The sequence below is a fragment of the Calidris pugnax genome, unplaced genomic scaffold, assembly GCF_001431845.1.
Source record: "Calidris pugnax isolate Ruff unplaced genomic scaffold, ASM143184v1 scaffold95, whole genome shotgun sequence".
Classification (NCBI taxonomy): Eukaryota; Metazoa; Chordata; class Aves; order Charadriiformes; family Scolopacidae; genus Calidris; species Calidris pugnax.
This window is the reverse complement of record NW_015090885.1, coordinates 9,923,514-9,945,845: the sequence shown is the minus strand read 5'-3', so window position 1 is coordinate 9,945,845 and position 22,332 is coordinate 9,923,514. Positions and strand designations below refer to the sequence as shown.

The 22,332-nt window shown below is 39.0% G+C and overlaps 1 protein-coding gene across 1 annotated transcript in view; it reads left to right on the top strand.

Moving 5' to 3' along the window:
• Positions 1-7,088: 7,088 nt before the first annotated feature.
• Positions 7,089-22,332, top strand: part of TMPRSS7 (transmembrane protease, serine 7) — a 31,517-nt gene continuing 16,273 nt past the window's right edge. Inside the window, 10 exon segments of the mRNA XM_014947177.1 lie at positions 7,089-7,205; positions 7,207-7,299; positions 9,492-9,684; positions 10,301-10,431; positions 12,855-12,922; positions 13,718-13,911; positions 14,803-14,841; positions 18,896-19,124; positions 20,543-20,673; positions 21,933-22,045. Coding sequence (XP_014802663.1) covers positions 7,089-7,205; positions 7,207-7,299; positions 9,492-9,684; positions 10,301-10,431; positions 12,855-12,922; positions 13,718-13,911; positions 14,803-14,841; positions 18,896-19,124; positions 20,543-20,673; positions 21,933-22,045 — 1,308 coding nt within the window.

Below are 22,332 nucleotides of genomic sequence, written 5' to 3'. Positions count from 1 at the left end.
GAACGCATAAGGACACTGCCATATGCAGATCATGACCTCATCCAGCCCTTTGAAGTCCTGCTGCTCTAACCAACGTGCAAACAGCAATGGCTATAATGCAGAACCTAGAAGCAGGCGGGAGAAACAAATGCAGCTGATGTGGGTCACAGTAACAAGTTTTGTATTTAGATTTTCATTTTTGCTTCAATCAGTCCGGATCCTCTTAACTTCTGACTAATATTTCACTGCACACAGCCCAAGGGCATGAGCAGATATTCAAGCTGATGATCAGCACCTGATGAAGATTAGTGTCCCTGCAGCTGAGATAGAACAGTTGCCTGCAAAGTACTTAAAGATGTCAAGGTCAGAGGGGACTGTGAGGACCTGGCTAGAACCTCAGGAGCTTCTCTGAAATGATGTTTGAACAGGGGACCGTGCAATTTGGTGAACAGGATTCAGTGCAATTCTTGGTCAGTTGTATTAATGGTTAACAGCCTTCACTGGTGATTCATCTCAACTGGCATTTCCGTGCTTGTACATGGTTTTTAGTTGGAACACTGGATTTTGTTTGCCAGTTAGCTAATGGTGGTGCCCTGCATCTGCTGGCTCTTAACATTTTCTTTATCTCTGTGAGGAGCCTGTCAAGAACAGAGCTGTGCAATTCAAACACTAAAAACACTTTAGTTTAAACTTTTCCTTGTTGAATTAACTGGACCAACTTCCTGGTGTCCCTCCTTGTCAAGTATGTTTTTTCAGTCCTTGAATTAACTTCTATAGGTCTTCTAGGTACTCTACTTATCAAAACTTTTGGTGGCCAAGGGATGACAGTCACTTCTAGGGGTGGGATGCTCACCTGCTCCATAACCCCTGAACAAAGAAACTGAAATCCCAAATTCACCAGACTGAGTGAAACAGCTTGTTTAACGCTTGGAAGTGCATATAATCTAACTGATGGTAGGTTAATTCAAGTTACTTAAAAAAAAAAAAAATTAAAAAAATCTGTTCTGCTCCTTAACAGTTTAAAGTTGTATGTGCTTGCTGTAGTCTGTCACTGCCTGGATAATAACACCACAGGACTCAGACCTGATGGAGTGGAAATAAAACAAGCACAGGTGCCCTGAGTGCCCTGCTGAAACCTTTCAGGTGGAAGTAATGAAGCCAGGGCTTTTTGGTTCTGTCTTCCTATTTAGAAGATGGTCAGAGAAATAGAAATGAGATGAAAGGCCAAGACTGAAAGGAAGGGGCCTGGGTAGGTTTTTGAAAGACTGAGGCGGGAAGACAAGGAGTTAAATTTCCAGTGCTGGTTTTCTTCCAGGATATCAAAGATATTCTGTGCTTAATTGCAAGGCAAATGCAACTGTGGAAAGGCAAGACTCAGCATTTGATAGGGAAGCTTATTTGTGGCAAACACTGGCACTAGACTGGCATGAGGCTTGTGAAGGCTTTGGTCACAATGTTTCCTGGGGGAGACACAGCAGTTCTGTCTATGTGAGTGAGAGATCTTTGCTTCGCTTGCACTAAACAGCAGTCTTGTTGCAGCTGGGCATCCATTATGGCAACTGACTGCTATGACAGTGTGGGAAGGGAGGTGTTTTCCTCTTTGCCTTCAATGTGGTACATAGGATTTGATGATAAAGAATGGGGTACCGTTCATCTTAACAGCTTCTGGGTGCCTTAGCCTCATGGACCAATGCTTTTGGCCAGCACTGCTTATAAGCTGGAACAGGAACTTACAAATTTAATCTTTATTCACATTCAACAGGACCAGATCATCCACTGAAGTGTGATTTGCTGGGAAGAGCACAGGCACATTCACCACTAAGAGTAAGTGCTTTGACTTGGCTTGTCAGACTCTTCTTGGGCTTGACCTACCCAAGCACAGGTGACCGAGCACTCTGATAGATGGGAGTTTGCACATCAGCACATCTCGTCACCTGGAAAGCCACCAATGTTGCTTTTGCTTGGCTGACACGCTGCCATGACCTGACTTCTGTAGGGGGTGTTACCACTGACTTCAGCGCTAGCTCAACTGGGTCAACCTCGTTATTGTGGAAACTCTACCTTTTTAATATATTATTTATTTTATTTGAAATGCAGCAGTTTCCCTAACGCTGTGATTCTCCTAACAAGTTATATTCAGTCTAGTAGTGCGATTCATGTACTCAGTATCAATATTAGTTGCTGCCTGCCATACATAGCTGTCTAGTTTCATATAAGCAAGAAAGAAATTGAGAGCAAAATTAGTTAGTGGCCCCAATAAGAGGCGAGTGGTGCAAGACCATTAACTGATGGAATGGCAGGGCTTGTCTGTCCTTAAAATGCCACAGACTGATAAATGGGTGCTGTGCCCTAAAGATGTGCTCGCTTAGCCTTTTTGTTTCAATTTAAATTGATGGGGATACAAATAACTGAGCTGTTCTCAGTCCACATAGGCGAGGCAAAATGGCTCTATTAGTGCTCAGGGAGGCTGCTTTGCAAGGTGGTCAGCTGCTTAATTTCAGATGACACGCTCTGTCAGTGGCAGTTATGTGTCTTGTCTGGATCTTTGAAGACAGCTCAATTGCCTGCAATTTCCAAGATGATTTTGTCTGTTGGAAACTATTTCATTACATCGGAGGCCCCTAGTGCATAATCAAGCATTGTCAGGAATCAGAAATTAAGAGCTCAAGGAGAAGAAAAAAAAATACATGAGCCCTGTGATTTGAAGCTGCATCTGGAGATGACAAAGATCTCGAAGGCAAGCAGCATGGTATTCATTCAATGGGGGAGGAGAAGGAGGTTCAAAGTTGATACTAAAACATAAGTTAGTAGTCCTTTATTAGTAATTTAGGATTTAGTAATCAATTGCCACCCAGTTCTATGCTTTTGTAAAAGCCTCATTTCAACTTGCTCATAATTTCAACTGCAAAAAAAATGTAAAGAAACAGCTATTCTGTGCTGGTTCTGTCTCCTGTGATGGAAGAGATATATCCACAATGTTAATGGCTTGCCTGTGTGTATGCAGATCTCTGCAGACTATTACTACTGTATCATTTATTATTAGTAAATGCTTATGGAAGGTATAGGTATTTGACCTTCTCCAGGTTCAAACTGAAGCTGAATTACAAATTCTACTATGTTATTAGGAAGGACAGCCAAAACCTTTTCTTCTTTGGGAAGTAATCTTGGCTGTAATTTGCAGAAATTATTCAAGGGACAAGATGTGCAATTGTACAATGTTAGTGCCGGTTCTGATGAAACTTAAGAAGCTTTATGGATGCCTTCTCAAGTATTATCATAAGTCATAGTTTAAACTCTTGTTTAGCTTTCACAGGTCTGTACTTTGCCTGAGTTTTGATTGAAGAAAAACAGATGTGAGCAATATGTGAGAGAATTCTTACAGGTACCAAACCCAGGTTTCAGTAGAATTAACTGAATCCATTGTTTATGGACTCTTCTTCTCCCACATTTTTGTGCAGCTTGTTAGACATTGCTGCTTGGTAAAGGGAAATCCTGAAATACAAGCAAACTGCCTCTTTTGATGTTCAGTTTAGGAAAAAAGGACATGCTGAGGTTAGTAGCTCTCTAGAGTGCCCTGATATGTTGGTGGGCTGATGGTGGGAAGCTGGTTCCAGGCTCCTATCAGTTAAAGGAGCAAGAAAAACTGCATCTGAACTGTCATGAAGGCAGCTTTGCTCAGAATAGAAAGACTTCTATTATACAGAGGGGGGTTTGTAGATGATAGGTTTATTCAAATCTAAGGTTATTGCCTTTTTTTTTCTATCTGTACTCAGTGGTGAAAATGTGTTCTCTGTCTTGAATGCTTTTCTGTCACCATGGAGTATAGACTGAGCCTAGAAAACAAACATGGATTGATATGCCTAATAACTTCTAGACAGTCTGAGACAGGTGAGATGAACACTACCTCTCTGCTACCTTAGCACAAGGTTTGTGCAGTGCAAGACAAGCTTTTTCTTGTAGAGAACTGGATCATTGGTATCCTGGCTTCCCCCATGTTGTCTGTTGGCAGACATCCCAGCTGGGACTTCAGGCTGTGGCATAGATCTGCTGCAGCCTTTCCCTTAACCAGGGACTCAGTGGGCTGGCAGGGGGTGTCACAGATTAGACTAACAGGCTGCCCTTGGTTGTGTGCGGGTCTTGGAGAGAGAAGGAACAGAAAATCAGGCTGCTAAACCTATATGCATGAGGAAACCGCAGCCCTACAAGAGAATGATACAAGCAAAACCAAGTGTGACCGTCATTGTGTGAATAAACGGAGAAGTCTGTGATTTGTGACAGTGGGGTTTGTCATAGTAAAAAAAAGCATAAGGAGGTGGGACTATAGGTGTTATGCTGATCGTGTCAGAAAGAGATAATAGGCACATTTTGATATACATTACTTCCAGGAGATAAAATCAAGCTGCTTAATGCTAACGTTCATGCACCCCAAGTAGTGGCTCAAAGCCATTTCAGATGGGCCTATGTGAAAGTACTTTTTTTTTCCACGAAGCTCGGAAACTGAATAATTGGCTCATATGAACTTTTCAAGCTGACCTGGAATCACTGGTATCCACCAGGGGAACCGGAGAGTAAGCCTACAGTTTGCATTGGCTCGGGTTTTTTTTAATCTTGAGACCTTTTTTTTTTTATATAGGGAACATGCAATTAATGAAACGGAAGGAAACAGCAGTGCTCAATTTCATAAGATTATTTTATTGCTAATGTGTTTTGTGTCTTATTTTGGTTTGCCAACCTCTTTATTCTTAACTTTACTTGGAAACAGAATGCACTTATTTTGAAAAAAACACCTCAATCCTTAATTTTGCATTTTAAAAGGAGGAGAGGGGGAAATAAAAGCCAGGTGCTGTAACATTGCTGTGGGTTAGCTGTGGCTATCAGCCAAGATCCCACCCAGCCACTCCATCCCTCCCTCTCCTCCTCTGCAGGATGGCAGGAGAAAACAGGAGGAATGAGAAGGACAAAAAAATAATGGGTTGGGATAAAGACAGAGACTTTACTTGCCTATTACTGTCACAGGCATAACAGACTCAGCTTGGGAAAATGGACTTACATTTTTATTTTAATTGGCAATAAATTAATTGCTAACTTGGGTAGTGGGAAACAAAAAGGCAAACATTGAAACAACACTGTTCCTCCCCGCTTTCCCAGGGTCAACTTCATTTCTGCAGTCGCGACTCCTCTGCTTCCCTGCCCGCCTCCACTCCTCACACCCCGAGTTGCACAGTGGGGATGGGGTGTTATGGTCAGTATACAATGGTTTCTCTCTGCTGCTCCTTCTTTCTCACTCTCTTCCTCTGCTCCAGCCTGGGCTTTCCAAGGGCCACAGTCCTTCAGGAATATCCATCTGCTCCAGCATGGTCTCCTCAATGGCCCACAGCATGGATCTCTACTCTGGAACCTGGAGGACCTCATCCTTCTCCATCATTTTATTTTTTTCTTCATTTATTTATTTCATACAAGTGGCCCACATACACCTTAGGTAAGTGTAAGATGCATAATAACATCATTTATTTCATTGAAGGGATGGAAGTAACTTCCACCTCAGCCTTTATATGTAATCCAGAGAAAATGGCATATAATTTTCTTACCCATTTTAAAGCACACATTTAGTACCATACTTTTTGATTGACTCTTTTTGCTACTTCAATAACAAACACTATAGTTATTTTTGTCATCTCAGGAGAAAAATATGTGAAGTTAAATAGCTGAAGAAAAGTGAAATCTGCAGAGGATAACTGTGCTTTCTCAGAGCATAAAGGGCTTACTGAATAAACATGCAAAACACTGATACTGACAGAGGGAAAGTATTTTTATGTACAATACTCTTTTAACCTCTGGACCAGCTTCTGAGATCACATTTCTATCACAGTAACTCCCTGTGCACAGTAGAAGGCTTTTGGGGGTTACATGAACACTTTAAGAGGCCACAGCAGTCCTCCAAAAATTAAGTGTAATTATTAAAAAAAAAAAAAAAAAAAAAAAGAAAAGTGGAAGATGGAGGCAATTATATATGGTAATATGGATTAAATGAATAGATTTACCTATGCTACTAAAACATTAACAAGGCCCAGACCTTAAAGTATCTCTTTATATAAAATATATTGCAGTTCTAGAATGAATAATAATGACTGAGGACATAAATATTGTGCTTCAGGGCAGAAAGCAAAGACTAGCACGCTGGCATGAAATACAAGTTTACAAGTATATTATCTAACTGTAGCATTTTTTGCCTTGTAGCTGGAGTCATCTATTGTTGGTTACACCGATGGAGCGTAGATGGCACCTGGAGCTCGCCTGTTATGAGGTGAGGCTACATCTTTTCTATTCTATGCCTCTCCACTACTGTATGGCTAAACTTTATATGATTGTTAGTCAACGTTTTATATCTTCAAAGATAAATTAAAAATTATTTTTAAAGGTGTATTTTTTTTATAATAAGAAGTTGGCGTTTCTCCAGTTCTGAATTTCAGTTCCATTTCTGAAGCTGACCCAAGAAAGGTATTGAGATTGTTAATCACTTAAAAGTAAAGACAGCTCTATAGGTAGCATCCATTGAGGAAAGTACTGGTTTACATCCTCTATAAATATTTAATTATCAAAGAAAATAGGATGGAACTGTTATGGTACAAGTGACTTCCTGCATCTGATTACAAAGAGGATTCTCAGTGTGTAGCCTGATCTATTTTAACAATCAAAATGTCTTGCCTAGAACAGTTTATTTCTTAGTTACAATAAAATAACTAAATTTGAGTGTTCAAAAAGCATGTTACAACATTCTAGAAAAGAGTAAAAACGCTCTTCTTGTTTTGCACTGATTATCTGCTATTTGCAGCACCCTGACTCAAGGTGCTTACAGTAATTTTCTTTCTTTTAGTTGCATGGTCTTGCTTTCATGTTTACATTTTACTTGCTACTTTTGTTCTTTGTGGCAACTAATTTTGTGAAGTTTTAGTGATGTATAGATTTTAGCATTGTGATTTTTTTTTTCACAAGTTGGAGTCTCTTTGAGCTTAAAAATACAATCAAAAGTCTATTTATTGAGTCTAAATTTCATGCCTAAAGTTACTTGATAGTATCCTTCTAATGTTCACAAAAGAGCAACAGGGCAGATGAGATTACAATTGGAAACTCATCAAAGTAAATTGATGCCTCTCTTGGTCCTGGACATTGCTGTTAGCTGTCTTCAGCTTCAGAAGTAGAAGTGGTGCCTGAGAAAAGGTGCAAGGTTCTTTTTCAGGTGGGACAACCAATAAAATTAATTCTGCTGGAATGGATGAAAAAAATGATCCCCCAGCAGCTAAACCTGAAGAAGAACTAAGCGTAAGTAGGTGACTTAAGCATTCTTGATTTTATACCCTTCTTGACACTATTAGATCTCTTATGATCTAATTCTCAAATATTAAACCTAACATCCCAGTTAGATTTATAACTTTCTGTTTTATAACTCAACCTGAAAATGCCAACATACATTTGTGTATCTTCAGATTGCTTGTTACGTGTATTTTCAGACAAGTGAAATAATGAGAATGTCGGTGTGACAATAGGAAAAGCTTATATTGGTATCATGGCAGCATGTTTTTCCAAAAAGAAACCAATTTCTAGGCAAGAAAGCCAACATTAAAGTAGGTAAAGTGTTTTGCTTTTCCCTAAGAACATACAGAAGGGGACTATTGCACAAGCATTAACTCATGACAAATAAGCAATTAAATAATTCAGTGTGTGGTGATAGTCAAATTGCAGTTTTAGCTGGAAACCAATTCTAGAGCACAAGAACTACATTGCAGTAGAGAGGAAAGCTGAATTAAGAATTTTGAGCCTTATCAGGAGAAGGGAACAGCTTAACTTTGCCTTTTTTATTTTTTTCTTACTATAAAGTATTTATATAAGTTAATATAACCTAGGGAAATATTTAAAATGTAGAACATAGCATTCTGTATTCTTATGAATCCTGTGTTATAGAGAACTTTGCCATGCAAGCCTCGATACATGAAGTGCATTTTTAAAAATAACATTAGAATTGTAGTAGATGCAAAGAAGACATGAGCTGTTTCAAGTGCACACTTACAGTCCAGTGATGTCAATCTTGAGCAGTTTTTAACAATCCTTGACAGGAATTTGTATCCAGTTTTTAAGAATGAATCTCTCTGGTTAGGTCTGCAGTTACAAAAATGAATGACATTTGGAAACTTATACAGAAAATATTCTTGAGGGAACCTTGATGTAAGTGTCCCAAATTTCAGATGTCAGAACCGAGCATTCATTCAGCTGTCTTAAGCTGTCTTATTGAATACCTGAGTGTTTAAGGGAACTTTACATGACAGAGGAGAGCTTTAAACAAACAGATTTATACTTAAAAAGTTTTTTAAAAAATTCAGAAGACAGGCAAATTGTGTTTTTCTTGAGAACATGCAAAATAAATGCTGTTAATTATGTAGGTAGAAGATACAAGTCTGAAATCTTCCAGTTCGGTTCTTCCACGTTTTGCTTAAGGAAATTGTAAAGTGTACGTAGATAAGATGGTCAGGAGGTATTTTGAATCTAGCTTTAGAAAATCTGGGACTGTAGTTCAAAGTAAACCATCAAGGGGGTGGGTATCCAGGTGATGACTTTGTCCAGGTCCCATCCCAACAAGACCTGTGTCCTCCTGCCTACTGGAGGAAACTTCTCAAAGGGATCTGGACATGCAGGAGGAGGATGTCTGTACCCACTGCTCCTCCTCCTGAAAGGAAATGGAGACTTTTTTTCTGAAGAATGAAGGGATTGAGCCCACTTGTATTGGGGTAGTTCTGGTCTGAGAAGAAAATAGCTTTTTTTTTTTTTTCTGAACAGCAGTGGCATTTTGACAATGGGCTGGGAGGAAACAATGGTAGCGTGCATATGCCTGTCTCTTGGTTTTTTAACAGGGAAAGGACAAGCTATAGTATTGGAAAAAGGATTGTCTATTTGAATATCATGCTAACACCTCCCTCCTAGTTCATGCAAAGGGAATGAATGACTGAATGTGTGTCTGCTTCTTCATCAAACTTGCATAAACATAACAACTACTAGGGTCATGAGACGCCTTGCTAGGTTATGTTACCAAGCTGCTGGTGAAAAGCTGCTATTGTGCAGTCCCAGTCTGCATATACTTCTCAGCTGAAGATAGTACAAGGTAATTCAGCATTATCTACCCTTTGGACTAAAGGGCTAATTTATACTAATGAGGGATGCATAAGGATATTAGCATTCATTCAGATGGTTATTTCTGGGTAGCTGTTGCATGGTGAGCTCCTATCCTAGAATACATTGTGGTTTTACACCCTTATGCAACAGGGACTGACTTTGTGTTATATTAGCAAGTGTTTGGATGAAAAGGACCTTACTTTCTGACTGGAGTTTTAAGCTACTAAGTTAATTATAGTTGTGTATATGCAGTAACAGATAAATGTGTGTAGGAATCCGTTCTAGACGTTGATCAGTCAATTGCTGTTAGAAATGTTCTTCATTTTTTGTTGTCTTTCACCTTATTTTAGGTAGCCAACATCTCAGTAAAAATGGTAACTGCAGAAGATAAGTTGGCAAAGAGGATTCTGGCAAGGAGAAAACATGAGAAATTGAAGAAAAAGGATAAGTTGCTGTGGAATTTTCAAAACAAAATAATTCTCTTTACCCTCATTCTATTCATTTTAGGAGTTGTAACCTGGACATTACTGTGGCTCTTCATTGGTGAGTTGCTGAAAGCTCATGACAATTTCATACATCACTATCCCCAGTAGCACTTTCAGTTGGGTTTAGGATCTCACTTATGAAGGCTGTTCTTAAAATAAACAAGAAACTTAAATAAACGGGGCCTAAAAGACTTTTGGGCATCTTGGTAAATTCAAGGGGAATAAAATATAGAAGACAAATATTTATTTTAAGACCTGTAAAAACACTGGTCAGATCAAGAAATTATCACTTCTGTGGATTGTTTTCTTCTTTCTTGATGCATCTAAGTAAGCAGCAAAAGCTATGTTCTCTGGTTTAAACCCCCATTGTTAATATTGCCTAAGATTCCTTAGGGATGCTCCAGAAGCTGGATGTTGATATTTCCTTTGTTATGCTGGTTCATTTATATGGTGGCATCTTATCTTGTGTATGTGGAACTGGTGCTCAATTAACCTTCATACCGTGGTATTCATCTAGAACAGTTTGGCTGTGAAAATATAGTGTTCATTTGGTAGTCCTTTCCACTGTAAGGCTGAATAGATTGATTTGATTTAGAATTTAATCAGAAAAAAAAATCTCATTGTTATTAAATATAAAAAAGTTGGAGGCTAACTGTCGTCTTTGTTTCTTGCAGTTCAGGCAGAAAACAAAGATGCGTTGTATTTTGTTGGACTGTTTCGTGTTGCCAACATAGAGTTTCTCCCAGAATATAGGCAGAAGGAGTCGAAAGAATTCCTCTCTGTGGCACAGAATGTGCAGCATGTGGTAAGACGAGTGGGCGGCTTGGCTAAGCAAAAACTTTCAGGTGCTATTGGGTCCGCTGTGGTGTTCTGCTGCCTCCTGCCCCCTGGAAGACTGTGTACAAAGGGTGGCTATCTGGAACTGAGATAGGAACCGAGTGCTTTAGCTTGTTAATCACAAACTGAGTTTTGAAAAGGCCTGTTTGACTTTGCATTTCCACTTTACATTCTTTTACATTCAAATTTTACCTATTTCCCTCCACAAACCAGTCTATGAATAGAACTCTACACAAGCCCTGCAAAACTTAATTGCCACTTTTGTGACATTACACCAATGAAGTCTTTTGCATTTAAATTGATGTCTGCTGCCAGTCTCCTGCCTTAGAGCATCTATAATTACCTTAGAGCTCTCAAGCACATTTACATTTACATTTCCTTCTTATGCCAGGTATTCTAAAGACCATTATTCATCCCAAACACCTTGCATTATTCAAAGCAGAAATAGCGCTCTGTTGTAGGCAGTTAAGGCTGCTCTAAAGTGGGAAGAGAGGTGTGGGAATCTTGCTTAAGAGTGAATTTGACGTTAAAGACATTTGGTGCGGGGAGTAAAAAGACCTTAATGCCAGAAAATGCAGTGCTGTCCACATAAGGATTTAAGCGATAGTAAGAAAACTGCTAAACAAACAAACAAATGGTATCAGATAGAACCAAGGGATTTTTGAGTAGTTGCTAAGGTTTTTTTGTCTTATAATATGAACTTATGTCCCTGTTTTCCAGCTCTACCTCTTTCCCCCACTCCTAAAAGCTGGATCACAATACTCGAAAGCAGATAGTCTAGCTTTCCTAGTCCTGCACCTTAGTGACTGAAGAGCTTTCAGGCAGGGGTAACAGACAACGAGCTCAAGAAATGTCTTTTCCCCACTCTCCATGGAGCAGCTCTAACCTGCTGTGAGTCCCATGTCTTGCTCTTGTCCCAGAGCATCCTGCTGTTGTCACACACAGTGGAGAGAGGTGACAGACAGCAAGTGTGAGCTGCCAGTGTCACCACCTCCTACTTAAATGTAACTTGGAAATTATTTTTCCGTATGTAAGCTGTCTGAACTCACCAATGGATTTTACGTGGCTGAACTGCATTTCTTGGTGACATGGCTTGACTAAAATTGCTAGTAGGGATGTGGGGGATTTGTTTTTTTGTTTGTTTGTTTTTTTTCTCTTTGAAACCCTTTTGTTCATAGCTCCTGGCCCAGAGACCCCTAGAATGGTAGGGGAAGAACCTCTCAAGATAGGCTCCTTTCCCCTTCAGTAGAAGCAGTAACATATAAAATCTCTTGTAGTCTAATCTGGAGAAAGATTGAGCTCTGTCCATTTTATTTAGGCCCTAAAAATAGTTGTTCAAACTTCCTGTTTCAAACACTATAAGTTAGGGCCTAATATTAATGTGATATTTACAGCCTTTGCTTCAAAATAATCCATGTTACAGTCCCTTGGACATTAATTTTAACCATTAAGCAGCAGGATGAAGTCTGAACAGCTTGAGGTACATGCCACCTTGTGGCTTTAGAAATGTGCCTCTTAAACAAGAGGAATGAAGGTTATTGTCACACTGGTATCATCTCACACATACAAAAAACTGGTGGAATCGAGAGCTTGCTTTTCCCAAAGGTAGTCTCACAGCGTGAAACGAGCAGAGATTTTTCCATCTCCACATATATTACAGTGTGTATTGGAAAGAAATATGCTAATACTAAGCTGTTAGTGAAGAAAATAGACACAAACTGAATTGAAATGCAAGAAAATTCCACACAAGTATTAGAAAAAATAGTTAAACTGTGAAGGTGATTGAACACTGGAGCAGGTTGTGCAGAGAGGTTGTGGACTCTTCATTCTTGGAGAATGGAGACTTCCATTCAACTGGAAGTGGCCCTGAGCCATGGGGTGTAGTTGATTCTGCTTTGAGCAGAGGGGTTGGGCTAGAAGCTCTCCAGAGGCCCCTTCTGTGGAAAATGCTCTGACGTGCTGTTAACCACACCTTGGTACCAACACACTAAATGTTATGAGTATGTGCTTATTTCCTAAAGATTAGTCCCAGGTTTCAGCATCAGGATAGGGAAGCCCTCTGTGCTTGGGATTTGCTGGGCAAAGAATGTGCACTCTTTTCAAAACTCATTTATTGGCAAAAAGCATTGCTGTACACGTCAGCTGGCCATGGGCAGAAGATTTGATGCTTCCTGGGAATATTGGAGTTGTTATGGGAGCATTGCAGAGCTGGTCTGTTCATGTCTGCTGCTCTGCCTGGCTTCACTGCTGGATGTCAGGAAATGTGTGCAGAATGCGTATTCTTGGTGGAAAAGAGGATCTTGCTGGGAAAGCCTAGGCATATAGCATCTCTAGGTATAGCTGATTTTCAGAAATGCTAATTCTTCATTGGCTTAATACTTTCTTTTTCAGATGAACTTGGTCTACACAACCTCCTCTTTCTCCAAGTTTTATAAGCAGTCCACAGTTTCAGAAGTCAGGTAAAACCGTGATTAATGTAATTGTATTTCTGCTGCGTAGTATATAATGTAACGAGTCCACAAGAGAAACCTGTTGCCAGCAGTTATGATTTAATCTCTTTGCTATGCACTTGTCTCAATGGCAAAATACATTTATAACCTGTACCAATTCATTTCACAAAAGTAAGGGCAAACAAAAGTCATATAAGCATTTCCTGTCTGCCAGGAGGATAACTTAAGTAAACAGAAATAGTGTCCCTAAAGAGGTCTGGTAATGTTTTGACTGGTAGCTCACATAGAAGTTTAACCACTTAAACATGCTGTTAGAGCACTACTCTGTGTTAGTGACCAAGTTGGATGTATTTTATAAGTAACGTTATTGGCATAAAACCTTTTCCTATCGACAGAAGAGGGAGAAAATCCCTATACTGCAATAAAATACATTTACTCTGGTCTTATGTATGCAATTGATGCTAGAGGATTTGCTATTCCAATCCAATGATCTCTAGGAGACAATCTAGCTATGATTCAAGTAGATATGTTGATTACCACTGGTCTCAAAAGTCAGGAGCCCTCAGGAATTCAGCCTAGTGAAGATCCCCAACTAAGCGTGAGGAGTGCTTTTTGGCATTTTGGGCTTTTTTTCTTTTTAATTTATATTTTAGGAGAGAACATACATTCAGTATGTCAAAGCAACAAGGCAAGATGGAAGTGAGCCATGCTCCTCTCAATTTGTACTTCAGATGCTTGTGTTGAGAGTCTAGTCTTCAGAAAACTTTCAACATGATGGTAAACTGTAGGACCTTTTTGTTTCAGTAACAACAACAAGGGAGGCCTCCTTATTCATTTCTGGATCGTGTTTGTGGTACCACAGGCGAAAGGCCAAGTGCTGTGTGAGGACTGTGTGGCTGCCATTTTGAAGGATTCCATTCACACAAGTATCATTAACCGGACCTCAGTGGGAAGTCTTCAGGGTCTTGCAGTCGACATGGACTCCATTGTACTAAGTGGTTAGTATTAGCACATACCCACATCCTTGAGGAAAGACTTCATTAAGCCAATTTTTTTTATCTTGGAGTAAAAAACTCTATAATAAAGCAAAATCTTTATCCAGTTTCTAATTAGCTCCTATTATCTTCTAATACTAAAATAATTATGGCAGGGGAAAGGAAAATCAAAACCAGTTTTGAGGTCAAATCAAGGTAGAAAGTATCCCTGTGAACACTAAGTGCAAAATTCCTTTACTTGGAGTGCTTATGTTCAAATTCAGGAGCTAAGCCTGACACCTTGTTACCTAGCTCAGATTTGCGTTAATCTGTGATTTTTGGAAGTATCAAAAGGTGAAGGATTAAGATTTCTACATGGATCAAACTTTAGACCCTCCATTAAAAATGAGATTCTTGTCACTTCTTTATTAAAGATTAAGAAATGGATTATAAAGCTACCCAATCATTAAACAACTCCTGTGCCATTCCTGTCTGGGGAAGAATTTAGTAATGTAGGATTCAAGTATCTGTTCAATGTAATTGGCTACAAAATGTTGTATGATTTTCAGCTCTATGAATGAAAGACAGAACAAACTTCATTCAACAAGTCTGGCAAATGAAAGCTGAAAGATTGTGGCCAAGGGTAGGAAAATGACCTCCTGGGTGTCTCTGTTTCAGTCCTTCAATTAAATTTGACTACGTAATTGACATTCAGGTTCTTCTTTCCCCAGGAAAGAGGACATGATACCTCCGAAGCTGCTTGCAGAAACGAAGGGGGCTTGGGCAGCCTCCCTTGCTGAGATAGCTGTTTTGTCCTGTGTGTTTAGTATTTTGATTAAAGAAGTGTGATTGAATTAAACCCTGAATTCTGGGTTTTGGGCAAGAGTATACTCACACAACTCTCTTTCTGTGCAGCAGGTCTTCGTTCAGATTATTGGTCAACAACAGGAACAGGTAATTCACCGTTTTGACAGCTTGCTCGCAGAGAAGAGGTAGAGAACAAAGCTTTTAGATCATGCCTTAGACTCAGAGATGCTGTTCTGTGTTAATTTAAGAGGGTTAAATTCAGCCTTGCTATTTATGTCATGAGCTGCTATAAGAGGTGGCCAGGAGTCTTGCCTGTGACAAATACAGAAACTACTTGCCTTTAGTCTGACTGTATTTTAAGATGTACCTGGTGGCATGGTAGGAAGTAAATTCTGTCAGTTAGTTGTTTGTTATTCACTCTGTGTTGAAGGGAAGATAAAAGTTTTCCAGACCGGGCAGTACTGAATTTAAATCTATTTATGGGCTTTTGAGACAAACAATAGCAATGCTTTTGTTCATCCTTTATTCTCCTTTGCTTCCTGTTCTCCAATTAAAAAAGACATTGAGGTGCTAGAGCGGGTCCAGAGAAGGGCGACAAAGATGGTGAGGGGTCTGGAGAATAAGTCTTATGAGGAGAGGCTGAGGGAGCTGGGGTTATTCAGCCTGGAGAAGAGGAGGCTGAGGGGAGACCTTATTGCTCTCTACAACTCCCTGAAAGGAGGGTGTAGAGAGATGGAGGTCGGTCTCTTTTCTCAAGTCACAGGCGACAGGACAAGAGGAAATGGCCTCAAGTTGCGCCAGGGGAGGTTCAGGCTGGATATTAGGAAAAATTTTTTCACTGAAAGGGTTATCAGACATTGGAATGGGCTGCCCAGGGAGGTGGTTGAGGCACCATCCCTGGAGGTGTTCAAAAGACGGGTTGATGTAGTGCTGGGAGGTATGGTTTAGTGATGATGTTCCTTGTTTCGCCAGGGGAGGTTCAGGCTGGATATTAGGAAAAATTTTTTCACTGAAAGGGTTATCAGACATTGAAATGGGCTGCCCAGGGAGGTGGTTGAGGCACCATCCCTGGAGGTGTTCAAAGGACGGGTTGATGTAGTGCTGGGAGGTATGGTTTAGTGATGATGTTCCTTGTTTGTTGTGTGGGTGTCTATTTTTGTCAGTTAGGTTGACGGTTGGACAAGATGATCTTTAAGGTCCCTTCCAACCTAGAAGATTCTGTGATTCTGTGAATTAATGATAAGTTCTTCTTTTGAATGAATTCCCCAACAGAAACTAGTTTAAACAGTTGAGTTTTGACAGGTTTATGGGAGACACTACTTATGTAACTGTTTGTTTTCATGTCATAAACATCCCAGCAGGGTTCTCTGGCAGTGTGCAGAGATTTTACAAGCAGTTTGAAAGTACAGTATATCTATGTTCACTAGTACGTGGAATAGGTACCTAGAAAAAAATACTCTACTAGGCTAACCAATAGTTTGCTGATCATCTTTGACACAGACACCTGATAAGACTCTGTTGAGCCAGCAGCTGTAGATCATGTAGGGATGTGTTGACCTCCCTTGTTCCTTGACACAGGCTTACTTTTCATCTTGTGAAGTTGCACCTTCTTGGTTTTTTTAAGGGTTTTATACCTTTCCATGTCTGTATTTGTCTTTTCTGAGACGTTAACTTGTACTATTTTAAAAATTACATTTCTATCTGTGATTTCTGCTTCTATCTTGCAAGGTTTTAGCTTGTGTCCTTTCTCAGAATTCAACAATTACTTTGCCAGTGCAGCCAAGTGAGGGTCTCCAAGTACTGCTGTCCACAGGTGGACTTTGCGTCACAAACCTTGGGCCATGACTTGCAATGCCAAGATTGACATCAACCCACAATTTATCAAAATTCAAGTCAATTGAATGCTGCAACATTCGTTTGCTCAAAACCTTTCCTGACTTAAAATGCGAAGCATAGCAATATTGACCTTTGTGACATCTCCTTACATGCATCTTAATTATAGAAAAGAATTTTGTGTATTGGTGCTTACTTGCATAGTAATTGCAACTCCTGGTTCAGTGCTCCAGGGCAGAGGAATTAGTACAGTCAGACCCTGTGTTTCAATTTATTCCAGAGTGCAGTCCCTAGAAGAGAAGAAAATAATGAGAAAAGTGCAACACAAATGTTGATGCTAAGGCTTTTTGAGGAGTTAGATGGTACCTTTCACACAAAGGGAGAAGGTTGACAGGCCGTATTCTTGACATCTTTCAGAGACTTACAGTGTAGTCATCCACAGGTGGCAACTAATATTAATGAGAAGCTCACTGCTGGTATGCAAGTTGCAGGGGAACAACTACATGGATTGCCAGAGGAGTTGAGGAAAGTCTTATATTGGTGCAATTTCATTTCTTGTGGTGCCTTGAGTGTGTCTGCTTCGGACTATAGAATATGGTGCAGAGATGAAAGTGTTAATGCATCAGCATGCAAGGAAGGTGCATTGCCTAGTTATATTTTGAGAGCAATGGAGTTACTTTGGCATGAAGATGCACCTAGTTGCAATTTGAGGCACGGCAATGGAGTGCAGATTTATTGAAGAATGTGTTGGAGAAGGGACTTGTCAAGGTCCAGTTGATGCGAGGGACTTGCATTGCCATGGTATCTGGCTATGAAGAGTCTGTTTGGGTAAAGACTGTATCCAGCTTTGGTTTCAACCTGGTGTACTTACATTACTTTTAGTTGCAGAGCTAACTCTGAATTCTCTGCACCATGCTCCACACCAGCAGAGAGCTAGTCACATAATCAACTACTCAGTAGAAATAATGGTAGTCACATAATTCTAAAGATCACGATGAAAGCTGGCTTTGTTAAGGGTGAGTAAATAAGCACAAGTACCTATTATAAAAAGAATGCTATTGGGAAGAGATAAGAACAATAAGGAAGAAGGAAGAACAATGGCTCAACCAAAGCTTTAAATAGTTATAACTGTAATTCAGTTGAACGGTATGTGACCCTTACATATTGTTTGCGAACATTCATAGCATTAGTTTCAAGATTGTAAATTAGAAGTGGAAGTCAGACAAAGCCTGCCGCTTCCTGTCTTGATTAACTGCCGGTTAAAAGGCCAACATTTCATTTGAGGCAACAATTAATAGTGGTTTCACAGTGCTCTAGTTGGTGTTCCACAGTAGTAACTATTTCAGAGACTTGTCTTTTTAATAGGCAGAAATTAATGCAAATATTTACTTTGGATTTTATTCTCCCTAATTTGCATTTTCCTCCTCCTCACCTTTCAAAAAGCTATTTTAAGATTTTAAGACCAAACAAAAAAAATCCTTAAGCTTTTTGCTGAATGGGAGCTGCAATATTGAATTTAAATAAAGACCTCAGGATGTTTGACTTGAAAGCAACAATTGTTTAAAGCTAATTGGAAAATTGGATGCAAGTACATTAGTTCTCTGGTGATTCTTCTCTGACACAGCTTTTTTTTTTTTTTTTTTTATTTTAATAAAAGTGTTCTGTAGGCTTGGCTGTATCATTTACATTTCATGGTAATTCCATTTCTAACAGTGACTTCTAATGCTGTAAATGCTTTCAAGAATTGACAGGGCAAACTCCTGATCTAAATTAATTTTGACCCTGCTTTGAGCAAGTGTTGAACAATAAAGGTCCTAGCATCCCTTCTACCTGAATGAAGTAGTGAATCTTGATTTATTGGTAGCACTTACAGCTCAATTCACAATAAAACATTGAGAAGTCATCTTTGAACAATAATCTAAAAAAATCAGAGCAATACAAAAATGTGGCTTGATTTTTGTCTTAGTTTTATTTTATTTATTATAAATATCCTAATATCAGTTGGTTTCTGCTCTGATGAACATTTCCCAGTGAACAATTATTTGATCCTTTGGGAGATCCACAGATCTTTGTTAACTGTGAATACCCTTTGTACAAAATGTTGGTGCTTTTGTGCAAATACTCAACAAGGACTTACAGCACTGTTTGCTGTGATCTGTAGTTTTATGAACAGATTTTTTCTTGACTGAAGACTTGTAACTAAGATGCAAACAAAGAGTGGCATAGACAACTTTGTTTTCATGTTTAGCTATGTTTCATTAATTGCTTTAGTTTAAATCTGGTTTAGGATTAATTTTTTTTTGTATTCCATGAAGAATTAACAGTTTTGTAATGAGTGTCCAGTATTGAAAATATGACATTTCCACAGGAACAAACTGTATGTATGACCTGTATGCTGATCGCCTATATGAGCGCTTTCCTCTGGATATCCATGCCACCTCAGGGGGGACGATCTGCTATTTTAAACTGATTGCATCAGTGGGACATCTTATTCGTCTTTCAATTGTATCCCTTCAGATCGAAGCAGATAACTGCATTACTGACTCACTAACCATTTATGACTCTCTGATGCCAATCAAACATAAGATACTGTACCGGTGAGTAAATTTTCATTGAAAATTCAATGACAATCATTTGTTTTAGTGGTTTCTTTTTTATTCCTGTAGATTTGTCAACTGCATTTTTGGTGGTTTTGGTTTGTTTCGTTAAAAATACTCTAATCTTCATGTGTTATGCACACACCACCTGGCAAATTTATTATTTTTTTTTTTTAACAAAAGTGGAAAAGTTGATCTTGCTAATAAAAGAAATGGTTAAATATTCTTTAAATTCTTCTTCACTCTTCAACTGTAGTGCCTATTCACCTGACTGCAGAACTTTGAGAAGTTCATACATTACTGGGTGGAATTTTCTGTTTCTTATCATGAAACAGATACTAACTAAAAGAAAACGTCAGAATTTCCTCCCCTAAGCAAACTCTTCTTCCATATGAAGTTTAGTGCTCTTCATATGAAGACTGAAGTTCAAAAACCTAAGTCTTGTGGTTCCTTGGACACTTACTGCCACTCACCAGTTCAGTACTTTTTTTAAGCTGCTCTATTTGAGTAGTTTAGAGTGTTACTAAAACCTAGAATTGAAGCTCTGATGCATTGAAGGATGCAGAATTTTCAAAAATTCTTCTTCTTTTTTTTTTTTTTTTCCTCCTGTCTTTAATGATCCAGTGGGGTTGTTTAGGGATTTTTTTTTGTTTGTTTTAAATTCTTGGTAGCTAGTTCCATAGAGGTATGTCATACCAAAAGGTAAAGACAGCACCTCCATCGAGTAGACGAAGAACTTAGTGTTTTGACCCCTGAAATCCTTTTCTCTGGCCTGTCAGTGTGTGTATAAGCCTCAAAAAGGAGCACTGGCTTTTCAATCCTCTTCAAGAGTTATCCTCTGGTAATCTGAATCACTCTCTGACTTGTCTATAGAACAGCAGATGGTGTTCACTTACTTGTTAGACTGTGTAGATGTCTGAGGATATCTGCTAGGCAATGCACATGAAAAATAACATTTTTGTGCTTTTTTTTTTTGTAATGAGACCAGTTGATTGACTCAGGTTCTTCATTTCTGACTTGAAGAATATCTTGCTTGTCTTTCCCCCTCCCCAAACCCAACCTAAATCTGTTGGTCTAATAAAACTAATTTTCTCTTTCTCCAGGCCTTTCTTTTCAATTGGCTTCATTCATTTTTGCTTGGAGTGACGGCTGAAAGTATTATCTCCTGTGGCTAATGATTCCGTATTTCTTTTCATGTTTGCAATTTCTTTCTTTTCTATAAGAAGTGACTTTCCAATGCTGAGTTTCTAACTGGCCTTGTAACAGGTAATTTTGTGTTTAAAAGCATAGAGTTTTTACTAGGTTTGAAGTAGGTAAGCTCTGCTCCAGTGGAAAAATCTATACACAGAGTGAGTGCAACTTTTTTTTTCTTTTTTAAATGATTGTTTATATATGTACTCTCCTTTCTTCCTCCGCAGAGCTTGTGAACCAGTTGATTCATGGGTGTCACTTGTGTCCACAAATAATCTCATGTTGGTAATGTTTAAGGCAGCACAAATAAAGGAACAGAAGGAATTCCATGGCTATTTTGAGGTCATTACACAAGAAAGTAGGTTTGGTTTGTGTTCAGAAATGTTTATTGTATTGTTTCTGTCTAAGATCTCAAAGTGACTGTCATGTTCCTTGTTATGGACAAATGACTCCTGAATCTTTTTATCTACACATCTGTCTCTCTCTTTCATCTCCTCTGGGTTACCGAACGTCTGCTTTCCTCTTCATTCATTTAATCTGTGCAGATTAGCTGTCTTTAAGTGAAATATGAAGGGAGAAGATTGAAACCAGTACTGACTGTATTCAGCTGGTCAGGACTACAATGTGCCAGTAGATGGAGTTGTTATTCCAGGTGTAGCACAGCTCTGACCTCTCCCCTGGATTGGGACTCAGTGGTGATTTTAACGGTAGAAGGAGTTCAGCGCTAAAATCTACTTCCAGAAAATAAAACTTCAGTTGCATTTTTGTTGGATCCTGCCTGCTCATTAACATGAAAGAGTCAGTTATGTTTGTGTGTCAAGTCGATAATCTGTTTTCTATTGCTTTAAGCTTTAAGAAGTGATGAGACAATAACCACAAATAGTCGAAGGAACATCAGGCTAGTAGCACAAGTAGAAAAATCTAACACAATCCAATGCAAAGAAATTCAAGATGCTTAAAAAGATGCTGCATACTTTCCATGTTGAGAGTAGTTAAGCATTAAAATACTATCATAAAAACATGTGATAAATTCTCCACCACAAGTAACTTTCAGTTCAGGGCTGTTATTTTTGTATGTTTGGTTAGTTCAAATTCAGGGCTGGGCTTTTTTTGTTGGTTTTTGGGGGGGCAGGCGTGTGTGTGTTTTGATTTTAATGAATTCTATAAATACATTGAACAGTCATAAAAGGAAATTTTGGCTTCCAGGAGACTGATTAGATTAGCACACTATCCATTTCTCTTCTACCTGGCTGCATTTTATGACTAGAGATCCTCATCTACTACTGCAGTGTGGATCTATTGATGTGCAACACTGTTCACTGACACTGGTTTGTAAACTGCCTTCAGTGAAACTAACTGATATAAAACTTCACAATGTTTTATTCTGGTCCTGCCGAGCCCAGCAAGTAATCCTAGATTTTTACATCCCTTGTCTGTCTGTCTGCATCCCTGGGAAGGGTATCTTTTTACAGCTTGAACACAGATAAATCCAGTTCCTAAGCTGCCCTGTTTTGCAGCAGGAAAATTCTGATAAATTTGGATTCTTAGCCCACTGAATAGCCTTGCTGGAAATATATTGAGGTTTACCAACTTTGGCTGCTTTTTTTTTTTCCCTAGGGTGTGGAAAAGCAATAGTGACAAAAGAGAAAATTGGCTATGAAGGGAGAATCACAAGTCCCTATTATCCAAGCTATTATCCTCCAAAATGTCTTTGTGTGTGGAACTTCCAGGTAACATGGATCTCTTTCTCTCTTAGGCACTGCTATAGGTTCTGTTGCTCAAAACACACAAGTACAGCAGAAACAACTGTGTAGGGAGTAACCTGCATCCTTACAGATGTGGCAGTTTATAGAAAAGGTACCTGGCTGTACTCAGTCTTTTTGTTGTGTTGGGTTTTTTCTTTCTTTTTTTTTTTTTTTTTTTTTTTTTTTTTTTTTTGCTTTTTTTTTTTTAGAAGAGAAAAGTGGTTTCAGGTATCTGAAGCCCAGCTGTCTCTCAGACACACCTAAGATCCTAT